General features: G+C 38.7%; 1 protein-coding gene across 10 annotated transcripts in view; it reads left to right on the top strand.

Moving 5' to 3' along the window:
* The window catches only part of FAM184A (family with sequence similarity 184 member A), a 115,776-nt gene that overhangs the window by 89,394 nt on the left and 4,534 nt on the right, over nucleotides 1-21,848 (top strand). For all 10 annotated transcript variants that reach the window (XR_016234517.1, XM_089333712.1, XM_008263437.5 and 7 more), the window contains 6 exons: nucleotides 2,965-3,118; nucleotides 8,472-8,599; nucleotides 10,948-11,132; nucleotides 11,566-11,712; nucleotides 19,280-19,397; nucleotides 21,348-21,452. Coding sequence is in view for 9 of the 10 variants with exons in the window: in XM_089333712.1 (XP_089189838.1) it covers nucleotides 2,965-3,118; nucleotides 8,472-8,599; nucleotides 10,948-11,132; nucleotides 11,566-11,712; nucleotides 19,280-19,397; nucleotides 21,348-21,452 (837 nt within the window). In the remaining variant the exon portion in view is untranslated. The remainder of the gene's footprint in view (nucleotides 1-2,964; nucleotides 3,119-8,471; nucleotides 8,600-10,947; nucleotides 11,133-11,565; nucleotides 11,713-19,279; nucleotides 19,398-21,347; nucleotides 21,453-21,848) is intronic.

Genomic DNA, 21,848 nt, shown 5'->3' on the forward strand with positions numbered 1-21,848 from the left:
CTCCCATTTGAGTCCCGGCTGTTCCTCTTCCAATCCAGCTCTCTGCTATAACCTGGGAAAGCAGTGAACGGTGGCCCAGATGCTGGGTCCCCTGCACCCACGTGGGAAACCTGGAAGAAGCTTCTGTGTCGGTCCTGGCGTCAGATCAGACCCCACGCTGGCTGTTGTAACCATTGGGGAGTTAACCAGCAGACAGAAGAACTTTTCCTCTCTCTCTCTGTCTCTCTGTAACTCTACCTGTCAAATAAATATTTTTAAAAATATTTTTTGATTAACATGTAATACTTGTCCATTTTTATGAGGTACAGTGCAATGTCTCAATACATGTATAGAGCATAAATTGATCAGATCTGGGCTTGGCACTGTGGCATAGCAGGTAAAGCCATCACCTGCAGTGCCGGTATCCCATATGGGCGCTGGTTTGAGTCCCAGCTGGTCCTGTTCCTGTCCAGTTCTGATATGGTATGGAAAAGCAGTTGAAGATAGTCCAAGTCCTTGGACCTCTGTACCCATGTGAGAGACACAGAGGAAGCTCCTGGCTCCTGGCTTCTGGCTTCAGCCTGGCACAGCCCCAGCTTTTGCAGCCATTTGAGAAGTGAACCAACAGATGGAAGACCTCTCTCTCTCTCTGCCCCTGCCTCCCTGTAGTTCTGCCTTTCAAGTAAATAAATCTTTTTAAAAATTAATTAAGTCTGATAATTAACATAATTAGCATTTCAATTTCCCAATCTTTACTTTTCTTGGAGCCTATGAGATTTTTAAAAACATTCCATCTACTTAGATAATAAGATGTATTCTTGTCCAGAAAGTTAATAAAGTTTTTTTTTGGCTATAAATTAGGGCTGATTACCTAGCTAAATAATCTGTTCATTAGGGGCCTTCACCATGGCTCTTTGGTTAATCCTCCACCTGCAGTGCCGGCATCCCTTATGGGCACCAGTTCTAGTCCTAGTTGCTCCTCTTCCAGTCCAGCTCTCTGCTATAGCCCAGGAGGGCAGTGGAGAATCACTCAAGTGCTTGAGCCCCTGCACCTGCATGGGAGATCAGGAAGAAGCACCTGGTTCCTGGCTCCGGATCGGTGCAGCAGCAGCCATAGCAGCATTTGGGGAGTGAACCAATGGAAGGAAGACCTTTCTCTCTGTCTCTCTCTCTCTCTGTCTGTCTAAAACTCTACCTTTCAAATAAAAAAAAAAAATCTGTTCATTAGATACCACTTACGAATTGAAATGACACGTGAGTTCTCATATCAGTATACTTTAATTTTGGACATTTAGTATTTTATAGAACTTTAATCATTTTTTTCCAAAAACCTGCAATTTTATCATATTAACATTCTCAAACCAAAAGTTTTATTTTTCCTGTAGTCAAAGAAGCCATTTTTAGAGATAAAACACTTTCAAAACAATGAACATAATTAGCCAAATACTAATTGCAAAATAAGTATAAATTTGCAAAGTACAGTGTTTGGATTATAGCAGCTTTTCCCCCCATAACCTTCCTCCCACCCGCAACCATTTCATCTCCCACTCCATCTCCCATCCCATTCTTCATTAAGATTCATTTTCAGTTATCTTTATATACAGAAGATCAACTTGATATATACTAAGTAAAGATTTCAACAGTTTGCACCCACGCAGATACACAAAGTATAAAGTACTGTTTGAGTAGTAGTTTTACCATTAATTCACATAGTACAACACATTAAGGACAGAGATCCTATATGGGGAGCAGTGCACAGTGACTCCCGTTGTTGATTTAACAATTGACACTCTTATTTCTGACGTCAGTAATCACCTGAGCTGGCAAGGCTATGGAAGCCTCTTGAGTTCACAAACTCTGACCTTATTTAGTCAGGGCCATAATCAAAGTGGAAGTTCTCTCTTCCCTTCAGAAAAAAGGTACCTCTTTCTTTGATGGTCTGGCCAGGCTTTTTAAGCTAATCATACAAAAGCCTTTACAGTCTTGCACTAAGTAATGATGTTTTGGTCAATGGTAGACTGTGTAACAAATGGTGATCTCATAAGCTTCTGTCCCCCAGTGACTTGAAGCTATCTTTGTTTTTTAAGTATGCTCTATGATGTTTCTCTAATGATGCAATCAATCACCTGATGATGCGTTTCTAAGAACATATCCCTGTCATGTAAATGAGGCGTGACTGCTACCTCCTCTTAGAACTTCTGCTTTTCACAAATGCAGGAACAAAGAATGACTGCAGAAAATAGCTGCAAAATATGATGAGGTTGGGATTATAACATTTTTTTCTAATTGCAAGGTGACCTTATTATGGTAATGCTCTCCTCCTCTTTCCTAAATCTAAGTCTGTGCACACAGAATAAATATTCAGTAATTTTAGGTAGTTCACACCATTTAACAGCTTTAGAAAAAGCTTTTATTTTAAAACTGCTCTGGGAAAATGGTCCAGATTTCCAATTCAAGCAAAATATATTGAGTCAAATTGATTTCATGATGATTCATTGATTCTACTGAAATGACCCTACTAATTTGTTTTCCAATGGAAACGATCTTGTATTTATTTTTTTGAAACGGTACTGAAACACCTTGCATTTTTTTTTTATTAAATTAACTAAATTTATTAGAGAGAGACAGATAGAGACCTCCTATCTGGTGATTCCCTACCCAGATGCCTGCAAGATTTGCAGAAGGGCCAGGTCAAAGCCAGAAGCTGGAAACGCAATTCCAGCTAAGTTGAGCCATTGTTTGCTACCTCCCAGGGTGTTCATTAATAGGAAACTGGAATTGGGAGCAGAGCCATGACTCAAACTCAGGCTCTGCCATGTGGGATTTTGGCATCCCAGGTGATGTCTTAACTACTACATGAAATAGCCACCCATTGCAACACTTTGTATCTCTTAAATAACAGTTGGGTTTTAGTAATTATTTTCTCTTTTGTTCGCATTTTCCTTCTTATATTCAAGCATAATTTATTTGTTTCTTCCATTCTAGGCTCTTGAAAATCATTTACAACAAAAGCACTCTGCAGAGCTTCAGTCACTGAAAGATGCGCACAGAGAGTCAATGGAGGGCTTCCGGATAGAAATGGAACAGGAACTCCAGACTCTTCGGTTTGAATTAGAGGATGAAGGAAAGGCTATGCTTGGTATTTTGGAAGGATTATAGTTTTATCTCTCTCTCTTTTTTTTTGGGTACATTCTTCCATTTTAAAATTCAACATCTAAATCACTTTTATTATTAAATTTTGAAACATTGAGATGAATAGCTAAGTGTGCTGCATATTTGATTGAAGATGGCAGATGTGGGGCGGGAGGTGGAGTAGAGTGGGTAAAATACAAAGTCTCCTCTGCTTTCTGTGTTTTCTGGCTGTGTAAGTAACACCCACATATGTGTCCATCTGTCCCTGTGGGAATACACAGAGTCAGGACATTTGGTAGACTTGGATATCAGTTCTTGTAAGACCTAAAGACCACGTCTTCAGATTATATGGTCATACTGGTTTTTCAACTTCAGAATTTTGTTTTAATGAGAAAAGTCACAATTGGGTATTTCTTTATTTTTTTAATAAAGCCTACTTGGATATATATCTTAAAAATGTATTTCTTTGTTTTGAATGTCAAAGTTACAGAGAGAAGAAGAGTTTTTCATCTATGTTAGGAGTCCTTTGGCAAGAGGACCCTTTTGTCTGCATCAGTCATCAGAACATTGAACTTGCATACTCAGAGTATTCTCACTTACCAGCTTTCTTATTTGCCCTGTACATAATATTTGACCCCTTTGACCATCTACTTCTTGGATCTTTTTTCCAGTTGCTTTCCATGAGAGTATGCTGTTCTCACTGTACTCCTGCTTTGCTGACCTCTGCCCTTTAATTTCATTACCAGTCCCATTTCTACCTATTAAATATGGCTATTACATAGATATCTATTCAATAGTTCTATTTCCCAGAATTCAGTCACCAGCTTTCTGCTCTGTTTTTTTTTTTTTTTTTTTTTTTTATGTCTTAAGCCTATACTTGGTTAATTGGATGCACATTCATTGTTTCAACAGCTTTATACATAAGTGACTCCAAATATTGTTTCTAGACGAAACCTCTTTTCTTTTTTTAAAGATTTTTTTTTTGACAGGCAGAGTGGACAGTGAGAGAGAGAGAGACAGAGAGAAAAGTCTTCCTTTTCCATTGGTTCACCCCACAATGGCCACTGCGGCTGGCGCACCACACTGATCGGAAGCCAGGAGCCAGGTGCCCCTCCTGGTCTCTCATGCAGGTGCAGGGCCCAAGCACTTGGGCCATCCTCCACTGCACTCCCAGGCCACAGCAGAGAGCTGGACTGGAAGAGGAGCAACCAGAACAGAATCCGTCGCCCTGACCAGGACTAGAACCCAGGGTGCCGGCGCCACAGGCGGAGGATTAGCCCATTGAGCTATGGCGCCGGCTAAGATTTATATTTATTTATTTGACAAGTAGAGTTACAGACAGTGAGAGAGAGAGAGAGAGAGAGAGACAGGGAGAAAGGTCTGCCTTCCGTTGGTTCACCCCCCAAATGGCCACCACTGCCGGAGCTATGCCGATTCGAAGCCAGGAGCCAGAAGCTTCTTTCCTGGTCTCCCATGCGGGTGCAGGTGCCCAAGCACTTGGGCCATCCTCCACTGCCTTCCCAGGCCACAGCAGAGAGCTGGACTGGAAGAGGAGCATCCGGAGCTAGAACCCGGCGCCCATATGGGATGCTGGCACTGCAGGCAGAGGATTAACCTAGTGTGCCACTGCGCCAACCCCAGAATCTCTTTTCTTGTACATTAGACTTGAATATCTGTCTGCATGTTGAACAGTTATATATTCTAACTTACACTCAGTATTTTTCACTGAGGGCTCATTTTATCCCCATAGCCCTAAATGTGTTTCTGTTCCCAAACCATCTCCTTTAATTAATGGTATCACTGGTTATTCAGTTGTCAAAACCAGGAAAATGAGAGTCGTCATTGTTTCCATTCAGTGCTATATCCTTTCAATTAGTTCCTCATCTCAAATATTTTCTACATTTCTTTCCTCTTTTTTGGTCTCTCAACCATTCTTTTTAAATTTTTTTAAAAGATTTATTTATTTATTTGAAAGAGTTACACAGAGAAGGATGGGGGGGGCGGGGAGGGAGAGAGAGAGAGAGAGAGGGAGGTCTTCTATCCACTGGTTTACTCCCCAAATGACCACGACAACTGGAGCTGGGCTGACCCAAAGCTAAGAGCCAGGAGCTTCTTCCGGGTCTCCCACATAAGTGTAGGGGCCCAAGGACTTGGGTCATCTACTGCTTTCAGGCCATAGCAGAGAGCTGAATTGGAAGTGGAGCAGCCGGGTCTTGAACTGGAGCCCATATGGGATGGCACCCACACAGATACACAAAGTATAAAGCACTGTTTGAGTAGTAGTTTTACCGTTAATTTGCATAGAACAATAAATTAAGGAAAGAGATCCTACATGGGGAGTAAGTGCACAGTGACTCCTGTTGTTTAACAATTGACACTCTTATTTATGATGTCAGTAATCACCCGAGGCTCTTGTCATGAGCTGCCAAGGCTATGGAAGCCTCTTGAGTTCACAAACTCTGACCTTATTTAGACAAGGCCATAATCAAAGTGGAAGTTCTCTCTTCCCTTCAGAGAAAGGTACCTCCTTTGATGGCCTGTTCTTTCCACTGGGATCTTACTCACAGAGATCTCTCATTTAGGTGTTTTTTTGTTTGTTTGTTTGTTTGTTTGTTTTGCCACAGTGTCTTGGCTTTCCATGCCTGAGAAACTCATGGGCTTTTCAGCCAGATCCAAATGCCTTAAGGGCTGATTCTGAGGCCAAAGTGCTGTTTAGAACATCTGCCCATTCTATGAGTCTGCTGTGTATCCTGCTGTCCATGTTGGATCATTCTTTCCTTTTTAATTCTATCAGTTATTATTAGCAGTCACAAGTCTTGTTTATATGATCCCTTTGATACTTAATCTTATCTTTTTGATCAATTATGAACTTAAACTGATCACTTTGACTAGTAAAATGGCATTGGTACATGCCACCTTGATGGGATTGATTTGGAATCCCCTGGCACATTTCTAGCTCTACCATTAGGGGTAAGTCCAGGCAAGCATGTGCCGACCTGTTGATGTCCATTTTAGAGTCTTTTATTTATGTTTTACTGTGGAAAGTTTGACTACATTGTGTTATGGGGAAGGTCTTTTCTGTTCATGTCTGTTAGGAGTTCTGTTTGCTTCATGTACTTGGATATCCCTTTCTTTCTCCAATTTGAGGGAGTTTTCTGTAATTATTTCACTAAACAGGCCTTCTAATCTATTATGTCTGTCTCTGCCTTCAAGAAGTTCTAAGACCCATATTTTGGGTCATTTAATAGTATCTCATAAATATCCAACACTGTTTTTTGGTTTTCTAATTTCTTTTCTTTTTTTTTTTTTATTTCGGTGTCACTGTAAAATTTCCAGAGATTTTTCACCTAACTTCTGTATTCTTTACTCTGCCTCACTGAGTCTGTTGTTAAGACTTTCCATTGCATTTTTTAATCAATTGAGTTCTTCATTTCCAAAATTTCAATTTCTCTTTTAAATCTCAACCTCATGGGAAAAATGTTCATTCATGTCATGTATGGATTTCTTTAATTCATATATTTACTTTTGATTACTTCTAAGTAATCCCTTGATAAATTTTTTGAATTCTGTTTCTGGCTTTTCTTCAATCTCTTCATTTTCACATTCTAGTATTGAAGTGTTTTGTTCCTTTGAAGGTATCATGTTGTCTTCCTTATTCTTGAATTGCTATGTTTATTTTTAGGCATTTGAGGAGATTCTCGTTGGTGTTTTTTTTTCCTCTTTTGGTGGATTTTATCTTTGAACTATGCCTCTCTGGATTAGTGGAGTGTCCGCTCTTTCAGGGAATACCCTAGACATGTGCTGGGTGTGGCAAGGGAGCCCTTTCCAGTGCTTCAGGTTGAGGGGAGTGTCCAAGGTGATGTCCAGCTTGGGCATGGTAAATCTTTTTAATCAAAGGGGAGGTTTAATCTGCTCTTTTGGCGTAGTTTTATGCTCACCTCCTCTCTTCCAAGAGACCAGTGCCTAGGTGCTAGCCCCAGTGGGTATATTCGTTTGTACTGCCACAAGAACCACACAAAGGATCCGTGCAGTCCTCAGTGTGAGCACAGATCCTGCAACAAAAACCCTCACCAGGGAATCAGCAAACCCTGAGAGTGTGGAGCTGTGCACAGTGACTACCCAAGACCCAGCCACATGCTGTGCCCTCCCACACAGCCACAATGTTTTCACAGTCCCAGCACACAAGGCTCCCACAGTCACGAGCACCCAGCCCCCTGTCAGTTCTCCCAGCCAGACTCAGACCTGCAGATTGAAGACCTCTGTCTCTTGCCTTTCAAGCAAAAATGAAAATAAATAAATCAAAATAATAATAATAATAATAACAGTGGATTTTCCCCAAATATTCAAATACAATTTAAGTTTCAGAAGATGACCATGTGTATTCTCTGAGATTTCTTAGGCATATTGCCATACATATCCCACTTTGAGAGACACACAGCAAGCATTAAAGTGAAAAGGATTTTGTGCTAAAGCTTGCTTAGACTGGGTTCTACTTTCTCCCCAACTTCACCATGTGCATTGTGGACTTCTGCCTTACCAAACCTCTCATGGATTGGCAGATGGGCCAGATTCTTTCTGCTTTTGTAGAATTTATCCCTTCTTCCAGAAAGCTTTTATTTTTCTCTACTTGGAAAAGCATTGCTCAATATTTAAGTCTTTTTGAGAGTTATGGTTACAGCTCCTTTGTGACTACATCCCCAATTTCCCTCTCCCAGGAAATTTGGGTACTTCCACTACCATTCTTGCTGATATCCCACTTAATTCCTAGGCATAATGCTTTTCCCTCTGGCTTGTGCAATTGTAAGAACAGGGCCATATTACATTCTCCCTTAAAACAGTGCCTGGTGTTCAATAAATGTGTATGGATCGTGAAAGAATTACTCCAAAACTCAAATGAAAGAGATGATCTCCAGCTCACTAAAAGAACTTATCAGCTATTCTCACATCTTTTGGGGATTATTTTGGAAGAATTCTCCCTTGGGTAGGACATTGCCTTGTAAGTAGTTATTATCCCACCGTTCAACTCCAAAATTGTATTATTCTACTAGTGAAAGAGAGGAGTTAAAAATATTTCATCTTTGTTAGCATTTTATCTGTAAACTGTGCATAGAAATAACCTTGATCCACTTAAGCATTTGAAATTTTTCATATCCTCATTAATCTATGTTGAGTCTTAAATTCATGATGCTTTGTGATAGTTAATTATGTTTAAATTCATGGTATTTTATAACAATCTAGTAAAACTTTAATAGGCATAAACAAATGTCCTAATATGTAAAATAGCAGTCTGAATTTTACTGATTTTATGTAAACTATCAATATTTTTGAAATTTGCTAAACTCCTTTTCTTTGCATTTCAGCTTCCTTACGCTCAGAACTAAACCATCAACATGCAGCTGCAATTGATTTGTTACGGCATAATCATCATCAGGAGTTGGCAGCAGCTAAAATGGAATTAGAGAGAAGCATGGACATCAGCAGAAGACAGGTAAATGAGCATATTGAGGATTTGGCTGTGACAGTTTCTTGAATGTCGGTATTAAGTATTCACAGTTTTTTTCTGAGAATTATTCTGTAGTGACTATTATTTTCATTGGTGATTATTTACTATCTATCGAAGGGTTTTCTTTTTATTTTTTTAAAGATATATTTATTTATTTGAAAGTCAGAACTGCAAAGAGAAAGAGGGAGAGGCAGAAAGAAGGAAAAAGATCTTCCATATGCTGGTTCACTCCCCAAATGGCTGCAACAGCTGGGGCTGGACAATGCCAGAGCCAGGAGCTAGGAGCCAGGAGCTTCGTCCAGGTCTCCCACATTGTTAGCAGGGACTTGGGCCATCTTTCACTGCTTTTCCTGGGCCATTAGCAGGGAGCTGGATTAGAAGTAGAATAGCCGGGACTTAAACCGGCACCCATATAGGATTCCAGTGTTGCAGGCAGCTGCTTTACAGCACTGCATCACAAAGCCAGCCCCAAAGTGCTTTGTCTTTGAAAGGCAATAAGTCATTCTGCTTTAGTGTATTGTCCATACAATTATGTTTTATTTTATGAATTTTTAATTGAATATTTCAGATTTTATTTGCATCTAGGGAAGCAAGTAATGAAATATATATAATGTGAAGACTGATGTTAGTATTGTCTAATAAACTAGCCATTATAATGTACCTATTTTCTACTTACACTATCCACTATAGTAATTCTTGGCCATATTGGCCAAATATGTGAAGTGCAAACAAGAAACTATGTTTTCAGTTTCCTTAATTTTAATTTGAACATGAATTTTTTTTTTAAAGATTTTATTTGTTTATTGAGAGGCAGAGTTACAGACAGAGGGAGAAACTGAAAGATCTTTCATCCACTGGTTCACTCTCCAAATGGCCACAAAAGTCATAGCTGGGTGATCGGAAGCCAGGAGCCTGGAGCTCCTTCTGGGTCTCCCACACAGGTGCAGGGGCCCAAGCGCTTGGGCCATTTTCTATTGCTTTCCTAGGGCATAAGCAAAGAGCTGGATTAGAAGAGGAGTAACCAGGACCAGAACCAGTTCCATATAGGGTGCCAGTGCCTCAGGCAGAAGCTTAACCCACTACTCCACAGCACTGGACCCTTAAACTTGAGTTTAAACAGTCATGTTGGATAGTAAGCTGTGGATGAAGCAGGTCCCTGTATTTCCACATCCTTCTGGTACAGCTGCTATTTACACTTTTAAAGTTTGCTCTCCAGAGGCCAGTGCTGTGGCGTAGTGGGTAAAGCTGCTGCTTGCAGTGCCAGCATCTCACGTTGGCGCTGGTTCAAGTCCCAGCTGCTCCACTTCGGATCCAGCTCTCTGCTATGGCCTAGGAAAACAGTGGAAGATGGCCAAAGTCCTTGGGCTCCTGCCCCACGTGGGAGACCTAGAGGAAGCTCCTGGCTCCTGGCTCCTGGCTTCAGATTGGCGCAGCTCTAGCCATTGTGGCCAGTTGGGGAATGAGCCAGTGGATGGAAGAGCTCTCTCTCTGTCTCTCCTCCCTCTGTGTAACTCTGACTTTCAACTAAATAAATGAATCTTTGAAAAAAAGTTTACTCTTTGGACAAGTGTACTTTCCTTAAATTAGATCTTTGTGACCTTGTATGTATGTATGTATATATGTAAGGATGGATAGATTTTTAGGTCTAATGCATTGAAAATTGGTATTTATTAGTTCATTATACTCAGTATTTTCAACTTATTGGTCTTTACATATGTTTTAAACAAGCTACCATATAACCATAGAGGGAAGTTGTATTCTGTGAAACTAGGATTACCCCAAAATTGACAATGTCTAGGCCTGCAGAATCTGTAGAAACAGTGACTTTTAGTAAAATGGAAGAGAGCTTATGTATCAGATAAGACAGCTGCTTGACCAGCACTAAGCAGACAAAGTCTTCATTCTCAGTACTGGAAAGGCCTCTGTGGGTAGACAAATGCCTTGTAGGTTAAAGGACACTGGTGTCAACATTTTACTGCAAGAGCATGGAAAACCTACTAAAGAGCCCTGTATTATACTCTCAACTTTGCCATTGATTGAAATTTGTCTTTGGACATAGCACTTCTTGGGTATTGGTTTCCTCACCTTTAAAGGAAGAAGATGAGCTTTTGTCACATTTGGGTCACTTATAGCCATGACATCATTGAAGTGCCATCCATATAAATACTTTTTTGTGTGGAAAAGAAGAGTGAAATTTTCTCATTTCTCAGGTTTGCTTTTGAAGCAATGTCAGAGTGATTTCATTTGACATTCTTATATATCATTTCCTATTCCTCATATAAACACAGAAAGAACATATGTAGAAAAGTCTAAGAATTATTTGTATTTTACAGAGTAAGGAACACATATGTAGAATAACAGATCTACAAGAAGAATTAAGGCACAGAGAGCGTCACATCTCTGACTTGGATAAGGAAGTGCAACACCTTCATGAGAACATAAGTGCCCTAACCAAAGAACTGGAATTTAAGGGGAAAGAAATTCTCAGAATACGAAGTGAATCTAACCAGCAGATGAGGTATGCCATTAATTACAAGAGAAGGAATGTGCAGTGTTTTTGTGGACTGTTGCCATAATATGTAGTAATACATGCCTATTTTTGTGACCTAGACTGCCATATATTGAAGACCACATTTTACTTTATTTGATTACTGTATTATAACTCAGAACACAGAGTAGATGTTTGTATTTTGAATAATGTTCTCCTATGTGTTAACTTTGGAAATTGTACAAAATTAACTAAAATATTTTAAAACATTATGTGAGAAAGCATTAAAGGAGAAAACTTTAACACAAGCTAGAAGATTATAACAAAGTAAGTAGGCTAATTTGGGCCACTTATATTAATTTTTTATATATATTATACCAAAAATAATTTCAAATCTGGTAGAATATAGGAAGTTATGAAAGCTTGATGTCAGAATAACATTTTCTTAACTAAAAATAAACAGGTTGCATGAACAAGATTTAAACAAGAGACTTGAAAAAGAGCTGGATGTCATGACAGCAGACCACCTCAGAGAGAAAAATATCATGCGGGCAGATTTTAATAAGACTAACGAGCTACTCAAGGAAATAAATGCAGCTTTACAAGTGTCGTAAGTCATATTACATTAAAGAAAATTCAAATGTGGATAATAAACTGAGGAGCACAGAGTCTAACCTAGGTTAACCACTATTTTAGTTATAGCAAAAATGATATTTAAAGACATAAGTGCTGCATTGCAGATTGTAAATGCAGTGTGATATGTTCTTTAATTTGGATAAAGCAGTTGAATGACTATTTCATCAGCTCTCACTGCTTTGATTCTACTGGGACAATATTTATCTAAAGAATATCCCTCCGCATCATGAACTGTCTGGCCATACTGAAAACTCAAATTATGTCCCTTATATATAATGTTAGTAAAAAGCATATTGTGAACAATAGGAGTATCATATTCATATATATGTACTTAATACCTGTTTTACAAAAATAACAACATTTCACAGCAAATACAAAACTTAATGATAGTAATTCCCTCTAGGGAGAAGTGTAGGAAGTATTGGGTATAGGAAAAAGCAGAAATGTTTCTTTTTTATTTTAGATCCTCTACTTTTTTGAGTTTGTACCATAAGCATTTAATTGTTTTAAGATTTTAGATATCAATAAAGGAAACATTACAGATAATACTACTACTCATACATAGTTAATTCCAATCATTGCCTATTGTTTTAAAACATTTAATAGCCCTGCTTTTTCCTAGAGAGAGAAATTATAAATCTCTATAGTCAATACAACTAGTATTCAGTCCAAATTATGACCTAAACCTTGATCGAAAATTATCTCAGAATTAATCTACTCTGAATTGCTGTTAGTAGTTTATTCACTTTAGTCTCTCCCCTTCCAATCAAATGAAAAAGCTTCATTTTAAAATATTACACAAATGTGTGTGTATGTGTATCCATACACTTCAAACAAGTCACAATTTGTGACTAATCCCATTGGCCTCAGTGTCAGAGTCAAAACTTCTCAGCTCCAGTATGCCTTATTCTGCATTGTCCTATAGCAACCCTCACTCCTCTATTGTTTTTCTATAAGTAGAACTGACCTTCCTGGTTTCCTTCTCAGATTTTCCTGTGTTGTCCTCTATAGTCTAGAATAATCTCCTGTGCTGTTACTATCTAATTACCTTCCTGACATCTAAAAATCTTCTCTTTCCATTTCGTCAGTGTAACTGGTTCGGTCTCTCAGTAGACACTGTGGCATACATAGGCAAGAGCACACCTATACACACATTCACAAAATCCCAGACCTCATTGGCGTTTACTTGAGTGTCCCCTGAGGTGAGTTGCTCCTTCTGAAGAACACATTCAGAATCTTCACTGTGGGGAACACTCAAAGAATGTTTCCTGAGTGAGTTTTATAAGGATTCTCTATCATATTTACCACTTGTGAAGTTACCTTAGAAATCATTGAGTTTGGTGTTCACTATCATTAGAAGTCATTTTACAAATCCTTTTGAGCCACCATATGAGTCCAAGTATCTGCCTTGTGGAAGAGCTGGTAACCTCATACATTGTGCAGAAACAAGATACAGTAAATCTCAGTGGCTGTCATTCCTCCTGAACTCAGTATTATTTATTAATCAGAGGCTGCGGTCCGAGATTCCCTCCTCCTTAACACTCTGTAAGACAACATACTCACAAGAAGAATAACCTGTCTGTCCATGTGTTATGCCCCCCAGGACTGTTGACAAAGAGTAAAGGTTATATCTTTGCTTCTACCTTATATGGTTTTGCACATGGTAAATTGTCAGTAGGTAATAAACAATGACTTAGTTTTTTTTTACATTATGAGTGCTTTTAGCAATTGAAGAAATAGCTTTACTGGTAAATAAGATATTTTGTCTGATTTTCTAGCGCCATCTTTCATTTGTTTTGTATTTCATGGTCTATGCTAACCAACCATATTTACTTTATCAGCAGAAACTACTGCCATCCTATAAGTAGCCTCTAGCTTTAGGTATTTACTGTCTCAGTTAAAAATGAACACACACCCAAATTTATCTGACCAGAGCTATCCTATAGATTTTCTGTGATAATCAAAACATTCTATATCTGCTCAAATCCAGTATTGTAGCTACTAGCCACTAATGGCTACTAAGTGCTTGAACTGTGGATAATGAGTCTAGCAAACTGAATTTTTAATTTCACTGAATTTTAATTAGTTCTACTGTCAGTAGCTACATAGAGACTAGTGGCTGTCATATTGGAAAGCATAGTTCTAGACCACTGGCCCACATCCTGAAATGCAGCCCGCTTGTATCTGTTCAGTGGTTTGGATTTGAACAGAAGTGATGGACAGGGAGGGTTTGTTCCAGCTCATGGAGCTGGAGAAGCAGTATCTGAACAATCCAGACCTGTTCCACAGGAGGGAAGTACTCTGTTGAATTTCCTATGGATTTTTTGAAACCGTTGGTGGTTGGTGACGTGAGGAAAATGGGTGAGCCTGCCAGACTAAACACTGGAGCCGAGGAAGCTCTGGAGCAGCCAGAAGCTTCTTGCTTCTGTTCCAGCCCTAAATCCTGTTGGACTCCAGGGAAGAGGGTGGTGACACATCTACAGGAAGGAAAATGCCCTCTTCATCCCGTAGAAATAGTGATAAAATTTCTCTCTTACAGAATAACTATTGGAAATCTTCTTTAGTTCTGTGTATTAAAGCCTTAGATTTTCAGAGTTCTATACAAATTTTAATTTCTTTAATGATATATCTTAGCAAAAACCTTGTATCTAATAAAAATGCCATTTTTTCCATTTTAGAAATAAATGAAAGAATGGGATATTTGATTATACAAATGATTTGTGCCATATATACAGAAAGTGTAAGCAAAACTAAAATATACTGTAGAACTTGGGATCATGGCAGATCTTTATTATGTGAAAAAGATAGTTAAGAGATTATTATTGTTCACATTTACTTTACGTTAACTGCTCAATGTAGTCGAGCAAAAAGGTCATTGGAGAAGATTGAGTTTCTGTATTTGGACTTTAAATATCTCCATAATCTCTCTCTCTCTCTCTCTTTTTTTTTTTTTTTTTTTTTGGGACAGGCAGAGTGAACAGTAAGAGAGAGAGACAGAGAGAAAGGTCTTCCTTTGCTGCGGCCGGCGCACCGTGCTGATCGGAAGCCAGGAGCCAGGTGCTTCTCCTGGTCTCCCATGGGGTGCAGGGCCCAAGTACCTGGGCCATCCTCCACTGCACTCCCTGGCCACAGCAGAGAGCTGTCCTGGAAGAGGGGCAACCAGGACAGAATCCGGCGCCCCAACCGGGACTAGAACCTGGTGTGCCGGCACCGCAAGGCGGAGGATTAGCCTAGTGAGCCGTGGCGCCAGCTCCGTAATCTCTAAAAAGAAGCACTCTACCACACCAGAATGATTTGTTCTTTGAAATTTTTGTGACCTTTTATCCATAATGCCCCAATCATTTTTTGATACAATCATTTGTTGTTGATACTTGATTTTTAAATTCATAAGCTTTGTGTTGAAAATACATAGTCTTGTTGTCACAAATTAGAGTTGTGCTCAGAATTTATAGGAAAAGAAAATTTCCACATTAAAATGCTTCAATTACTACATTTCCTTTATATAAGACTGTATAGAAGGGTGGTATAACAAAATTCTTTCATCTTTATAAAGATTTGAAATATATATGTGCCTAATAATACCCTTCTTTGGGTCTACAGTCTCAATTCATTGATTTTTTTGTCAAATTTTTTTAAAGAACAGAATGAGGGTTGGTATTGTAACTTAGAAACTTTTGCATACAGTTTTATAGGCATTCATATTTAGGCCTGTATTGTTCATGAACCGTAGACATTGACCTGTATATTTTCAGGGCCAAAAAAAAAAAAAAAAAAAATCAGGGTATTGCATGCACACCTGGTGAGAATCCACCAGTGACCCTAATTAGTAATTTTATGTGTCCTACTTCTGTTCTCCCTTTGTATTACTCTGAGTAAGAATCTGTGTCTTGAATAAAAGGCCATATGTACTTGTGAGGGCCCCTAACGGCAGGGCTTCCCAGGCTTCAGTCATTCTTAGACCATCTTTAGGAACTTGGTCAAGTCTGGCTACTTGTAACACTTTTATCTTAATATTTTTAATTGACTAATTTTAACATAAAATTTAACAGGAAAACTTGATATTGCTATAGTAAAACCATTATCACTACTGATAAATGTCATCCCTCTTGAAATAGAAGCTAGGCTGTAATTATGTCAGCTGTGTAAAAATAAAACATTGCTGGATTCTACCTGTGCTCAAGATCTGCATGAAATAGGGTTATAAGCATTTGTTATGAAGGCTGTTTCAGACAGAGTAAAGAAGAAGAAACTTAAGATCGTTCCCCGTGTCAACAAGTTATTGACACACTGGCCTATGAAAGCAGAGTGGATGGCAGCAGCCGCCCGGGGCAGCTGAAGAAGGGGAGCCCACTGACTAGTGCTGGCTTTCAGCGGATACTGGAATAGGATCAGATTTACTTCCAATTAGAATTTTAAAAGATTAATAATTATAGAAATATATTTGCAAATTCAATGATAACATATTACTCTTAATTGTTTTCTCCTTTAATGCTTCCCCATTTGTATTTATTTGAATTATGCTTCTTCAATTTAATCAACTATTTTTCTTCTTTAATATCCAGTTATCTTTTTCATTAAATTTTTTTTAGTGATGTAAAGATATTTTTAGAGAAGATTATTTGATAATGATTCTGTGGGTAAAGAATGTGTAAGCTAAGTGAAAACACATATTAAAACTTGGATTCAGGCCAGCGCCGTGGCTCAATAGGCTAATCCTCCACCTAGTGGTGCCGGCACACCGGGTTCTAGTCCCTGTCCCGGTTGCCCCTCTTCCAGGCCAGCTCTCTGCTGTGGCCTGGGAAGGCAGTGGAGGATGGCCCAAGTGCTTGGGCCCTGCACCCCATGGGAGACCAGGAGAAGCACCTGGCTCCTGCCTTCGGATCAGCGTGGTGCGCCGGCCGCAGCGTGCCAGCTGTGGCGGCCATTAGAGGGTGAACCAACGGCAAAGGAAGACCTTTCTCTCTGTCTCGCTCTCACTGTCCACTCTGCCTGTCAAAAAAAAAAAAAAAAAACAAAAACCTTGAATTCATGGCTGACCTCAATGCAAAACATAGGGTTCAGATATAACTGATTGTTTGACTCCCTTTAATTTTTCATTGGGCTAGAACAAAATGATAGAAATAATAGTTTTAAATAAGGCTTTAAGTTTAGTTTTGTAGCTATCATTTATAAAAAAATTCAGCTGTAGGAAACAATTCAAAAATCTTGAACTGTGCTTTTAATGATAAAAGGAAGAGCTCTAGTGACCTCATGTGGCTACTCTGGTGTAAAACCCAAATTCTTTTTTCCTTTGACTAGATCAGTATTTTACAGTATCTTAAAATCATTTCCCACAAAATCGATGAGTAAACCCCACCATATCATGATAAAATGCAAGGTCAGTGTATCTGAGCCTGGTGAATCAAATCATTTTTCATTTTTCTGCATTGCTACAAAAGAGCATAAGTAAAGACAGTGAAACTTAACACATTGTACATCTACCTTTACCCTGACCTAAGTGTCTGTTGCTCCTGAGACAGTCACTTTTTAAAAACTTTTTAAAAAAGGTTTACTTTTATTTATTTATTTGAAATAGTTACAGAGAATGAGAGACACAGAAAGAGTACATCCAGTGGCTCACTCCCCAGATAGCAACAGCCAGGGCTGAGCGAGGCTGAAGCCAGAAGCCAGGAGCTTCTTTCTTGTCTCCCATGTGAGTGGCAGGGGCACAACTACCTGGGTCATCTTCAGAGAAACAGCCACTTTTTTTTCTTTTTTAAACTTTTATGTAAGTTATGCAAGTTTCATGTGTTTCATATATATTGATTTAGGAACATGTGATACTTCCCACCCTACTCTCCTGCCTGCCCATGCTCCAACCCTTCTTTCTCCTCCCTCTCCCATTCCCACTCTCAATTTTTTATAAAGATCTACTTTCAATTTACTTAATTATCGTAAAGTTAACCCTACACTAAGCAAAAGAATTCAACAAATAGTATGAAGAAGAAAACACTGTTCCTCAAAGGAAGAGACAAGGGCTATAAAACAATCAGCCACTTCTTACCCCATACTTCCTCATGACCCTACTGCCTACCCATGCCCTAGATTAGAATGGTAGCTCAGGGCTGCTGAGTAGGGAGCCAAATATTGTCATCTCCAAATTTCTAGACTAGGCTGGGTTACTGGAGGATTTTCATGGTGCTAAAATTATATGTGAAGATTTCTATGGTCCTTTTGGTACTGGCAATAAGAGGTCAAGGACAGATCATTGATTCCTGGAAGACAGATCTTCTAGAAGTTAGTATTTTTTGAGTGAATTAAATTTTCTGTCTGTCTTCATTAACTGTAGTTTTATTAAATTTAAATTCTAGTTTTTATATTCTAAAGACAATAGGTTTTTAAAACTATTTTAATTTTTATATTTTCTAAAACTGAAGGTGCTGGCCGGTGCCACGGCTCACTTGGCTATTTCTCCATCTGCGTCGCCGGCACCCCGGATTCTAGTCCTGGTTGGGGTGCCAGATTCTGTCCTGGTTGCTTCTCTTCCATTCCAGCTCTCTGCTGTGGCCCCAGAAGGCAGTGGAGGATGGCCCAAGTGCTTGGGCCCTGCAACCGCTAGGGAGACCAGGAGGAAGCGCCTGGCTCCTGGCTTTGGATCGGCACAGCGCGCTGGCCATAGCGGCCATCTGGGGGGAGAACCAACAGAAGGAAGACCTTTCTCTCTGTCTCTAGCCCTCACTAACTCTGCCTGTCAAAAAAAATAAAATAGAAAAATAAAATAAAACTGAAGGTGCATTTTTTTTTTCTTTTTCAAATGAAGCCACAGTTTCTATTTGCATTGTCCCATTGTCTTCAGTTTGCCCTGCCCTAGTTCTTGGACTTCATGGCTGTGTCGCATCTGTTCATCAGAAGAGGCCTCTGTTTCAGTCCTCAGGGGCATTCCATCTTAATACCACCGCGTCTCATTTGGGTCAGAACAGGCCTAGAAGCAAATTTCATGCTTTACCTGATGAGCCTTTCCTACAGTTTATATGAATTGCATGGAAATAATGGGTTGTTAAATGGCATTTCTCATGATCCAGGAAAGAATGGTGTCATCCATGTGTGTCCTCCGTCCCCTTTTCCTCTGCATGTCTTCTCATTCCTTTCATATATGTTACCAAGCCTTGTGTTATCACACAGTAGCACCTGTGTGGCGAGGGCTACTTACTAACAGTAAGTCAACATTTCTAGCATTAAATCTTTATTAGTATCATTCAACACATCAGTTCTTCTGCAGAGTTTGCCTCACCTCATCTCTATTACCTTGAATACCTTAAAATGAGTGAATTGTTCAAAAAGTAATGTGCAAAAGCCCTTAAGAATATATGCTACTCCTGTAAAGCCTTTATTGTAACACTATAGCTCTTGGAGTAATCTGTCATCATGCTTGAAAGTTTGAAAAAAACTCTTTTAAAAATTTTTGTGTGTTAAGTGGACTAATTTGGAAAATACAGGAATTACAAAAGAATGTGTCTAAGGATATCAACGAGCTAAAGGAATTTTTTTGTTGTTGTTTTTAGACTAGAAGAAATGGAAGAAAAATATCTAATGAGAGAATCAAAACCAGAAGATATACAGATGATTACAGAATTAAAAGCCATGCTTACAGAAAGAGACCATGTCATAAAGAAACTAATTGTAAGATATTTTGTTTCTGCTGCAACCATGTTATTAATCAATAGACAAAAATTATTGAGGAAAACATGGAAAAATATTTTGGAGTTATGCTAAAGGAAAATAGAAAGTAAAAATATGGGCATTATGATTAAAAGTTTATTAAAATGCTTATGAATGTAAGACATAAAGCAATTTTAAAATTTAAATTTGGCATGAGGGTAGGGAATTTTTGCTATTTGCTTCAGTATTTTTTTAAAAAGTCCTTTTGATACATATCCTATGTTTAATAACATATAAGTCATTGCTGAGACACAATTAACATACTATTGAATGTGTGTGTATACTTTTGTGTGTTGTATATGTAGAATCAGAATTGTCTAGGAAAGAACATTAGCCTACATTATACACTTCTAGGTTAACCATGTTAAATTCTTAAAATGTGTTCCACCAGACACTCATCGAAAGAGATACACTACAGAAAAAGGGTAACACTAAGGTGTTAAGGGCTCAGAGAAATCCATCAGTGAAGAAAATACACATTTAACAAAAAATACACAGCCTTCATTAAAGCCATTATTCCTCAAAAATAAAAAAAATGCAACTGTTTAAAAATTCATGAACCATTCCACTTTTCCAAAATGATAGGCCCTGGTCAATCATTAAAATACTGCCTTTTACTGCCACTGTCAGATGAAAATCTTTCACAGTAAAACTAGAAATAGAACACTAATCACTCTGCATACTCACTGACCTCTGCAACTGGAACCTCAATATTAGCATGCAGAGACAGCACAAGAATAACATTCATTTCTGAAGTCCTTTCTCCTTAGTGTATCTCTTTGCATGTAGGAAAGTTGACCTGTATCCTGGGACTGTAAGTTCTTGCAGAAAACAACAGAGTAGGTTGTGGTTCATGGATAAAGCCCAGGAGCAGACTTTGGAGACAAAGAGAATATGTTGTTCTACCACCAGCCACCCAATTTTCCAAGCATTGTGAACATGCACACAGGCCTCATAGGTCATTCTGTCTGATAGCAGTAAACACATGGAAAATTACTCTCTATGTCACACATGAAATTAACAAGTCTAGTAAGTGTATTTCTTTTGTGGTTCATAGAAATAGCTATTGATTTTCCAGTTTTTCCAGATGAAGTATTATAGATGTAATTGTAGTTTATCTTCATAACAGGATAGGTATTACACTTCAAAGAGCAAAGTCACTTTCCAAAGCAATACAGCTAGTTGATGACAGGGCTAGGATATAGCCACAGGCAGTTCATACTCTTTCCACAACAACCTGATTCTGTGGACCCTGAGGCACATGGGATGAGATTAACGACTTAAATAACAGTCACCGATGACTAAAAAGCGTGGTGAGGACTCGACTTGTACACAGCCCTGCATTCTCACATGCACTGTTCTGTCCACTTAAGGCCTTCCCGCTTTCTGGTTGTTCAGTTAGCACAAGCTGGTTGATGAAGCCAAGCACAGAGGTTTTATCTCTAGATGGGCATTTGCCTTTCCCTGTTCTGTGATTAATGTTGCTGTGTTGCATCAATGTCTCAGAGAGATTAGGCAAGATCAAGCCTATTTCCAGTACTAAGGAATAATAAGATTCCATAGTGGTGTCCTCCTGTGTGGAAACATTGCAACCATGCCGTTTAGACCTGCTCAGAGTACACCGTTGGCCTTGGGAAACAGATGGGACCAAAAAGACATTTAGATCCAGTCCTAGAGGAAAACGTACAAGAGGGTAGAGTCCTCGCAGCCTAGGGCCTCAAAGATGTTGAAAACTCACCCACCAGCAACCTTTAAGACGCTGGCAATCAGTTGAGGTTGAGAAATCTTTGAAGAATGTATATAAGCCTTCATTGAGGTTTTACATTAAATTTTGTATGAAATGGCACACAATTAAGGTTTTAAATATTCAGGAGAAAATGTTGAAAAGATGTTTATAATTCTTTTGCATAGGAGGATAATAAATTTTATCAGCTGGAATTAGTCAATCGAGAAACTAACTTCAACAAAGTGTTTAACTCAAGCCCTACTGTTGGTGTTATTAATCCTTTGACTAAGGTATGTGCTGTAGACATAAAATAGGAATGTGGTTTAAAACTTGATTAAAAATTTGTAAAATATTTGGAGCAGCATAGGATAAAGCTCCCCAAAAATGTTTTAAATAAATAATTTAGCACTAAGATTTATGAATTCTCTCTTCATAATGAAAACTGTTAATAATATTCATTTATCAAATTCATACTCCTTAAATAATATTTTGTTAACATCAACCCTTGGTTTTATCTTTTTATGTTTTTACTGCATTTCTAAAGAAAACTAACCTGTAACTCTCCTTCAGTTAATTTCTTGTTATTTCCTTACTGTTCATAATTCTTTATGGGGTCCAGAAAGATACTCCAACCCTGGATACCCAATATCTATCCCTAGCTTAGGGCCTGCCATCCTAATGGACTT

Source organism: Oryctolagus cuniculus, chromosome 5 (genome assembly GCF_051225735.1).
Source record: "Oryctolagus cuniculus isolate XC-2025 breed Fujian yellow rabbit chromosome 5, ASM5122573v1, whole genome shotgun sequence".
Taxonomy (NCBI): Eukaryota; Metazoa; Chordata; class Mammalia; order Lagomorpha; family Leporidae; genus Oryctolagus; species Oryctolagus cuniculus.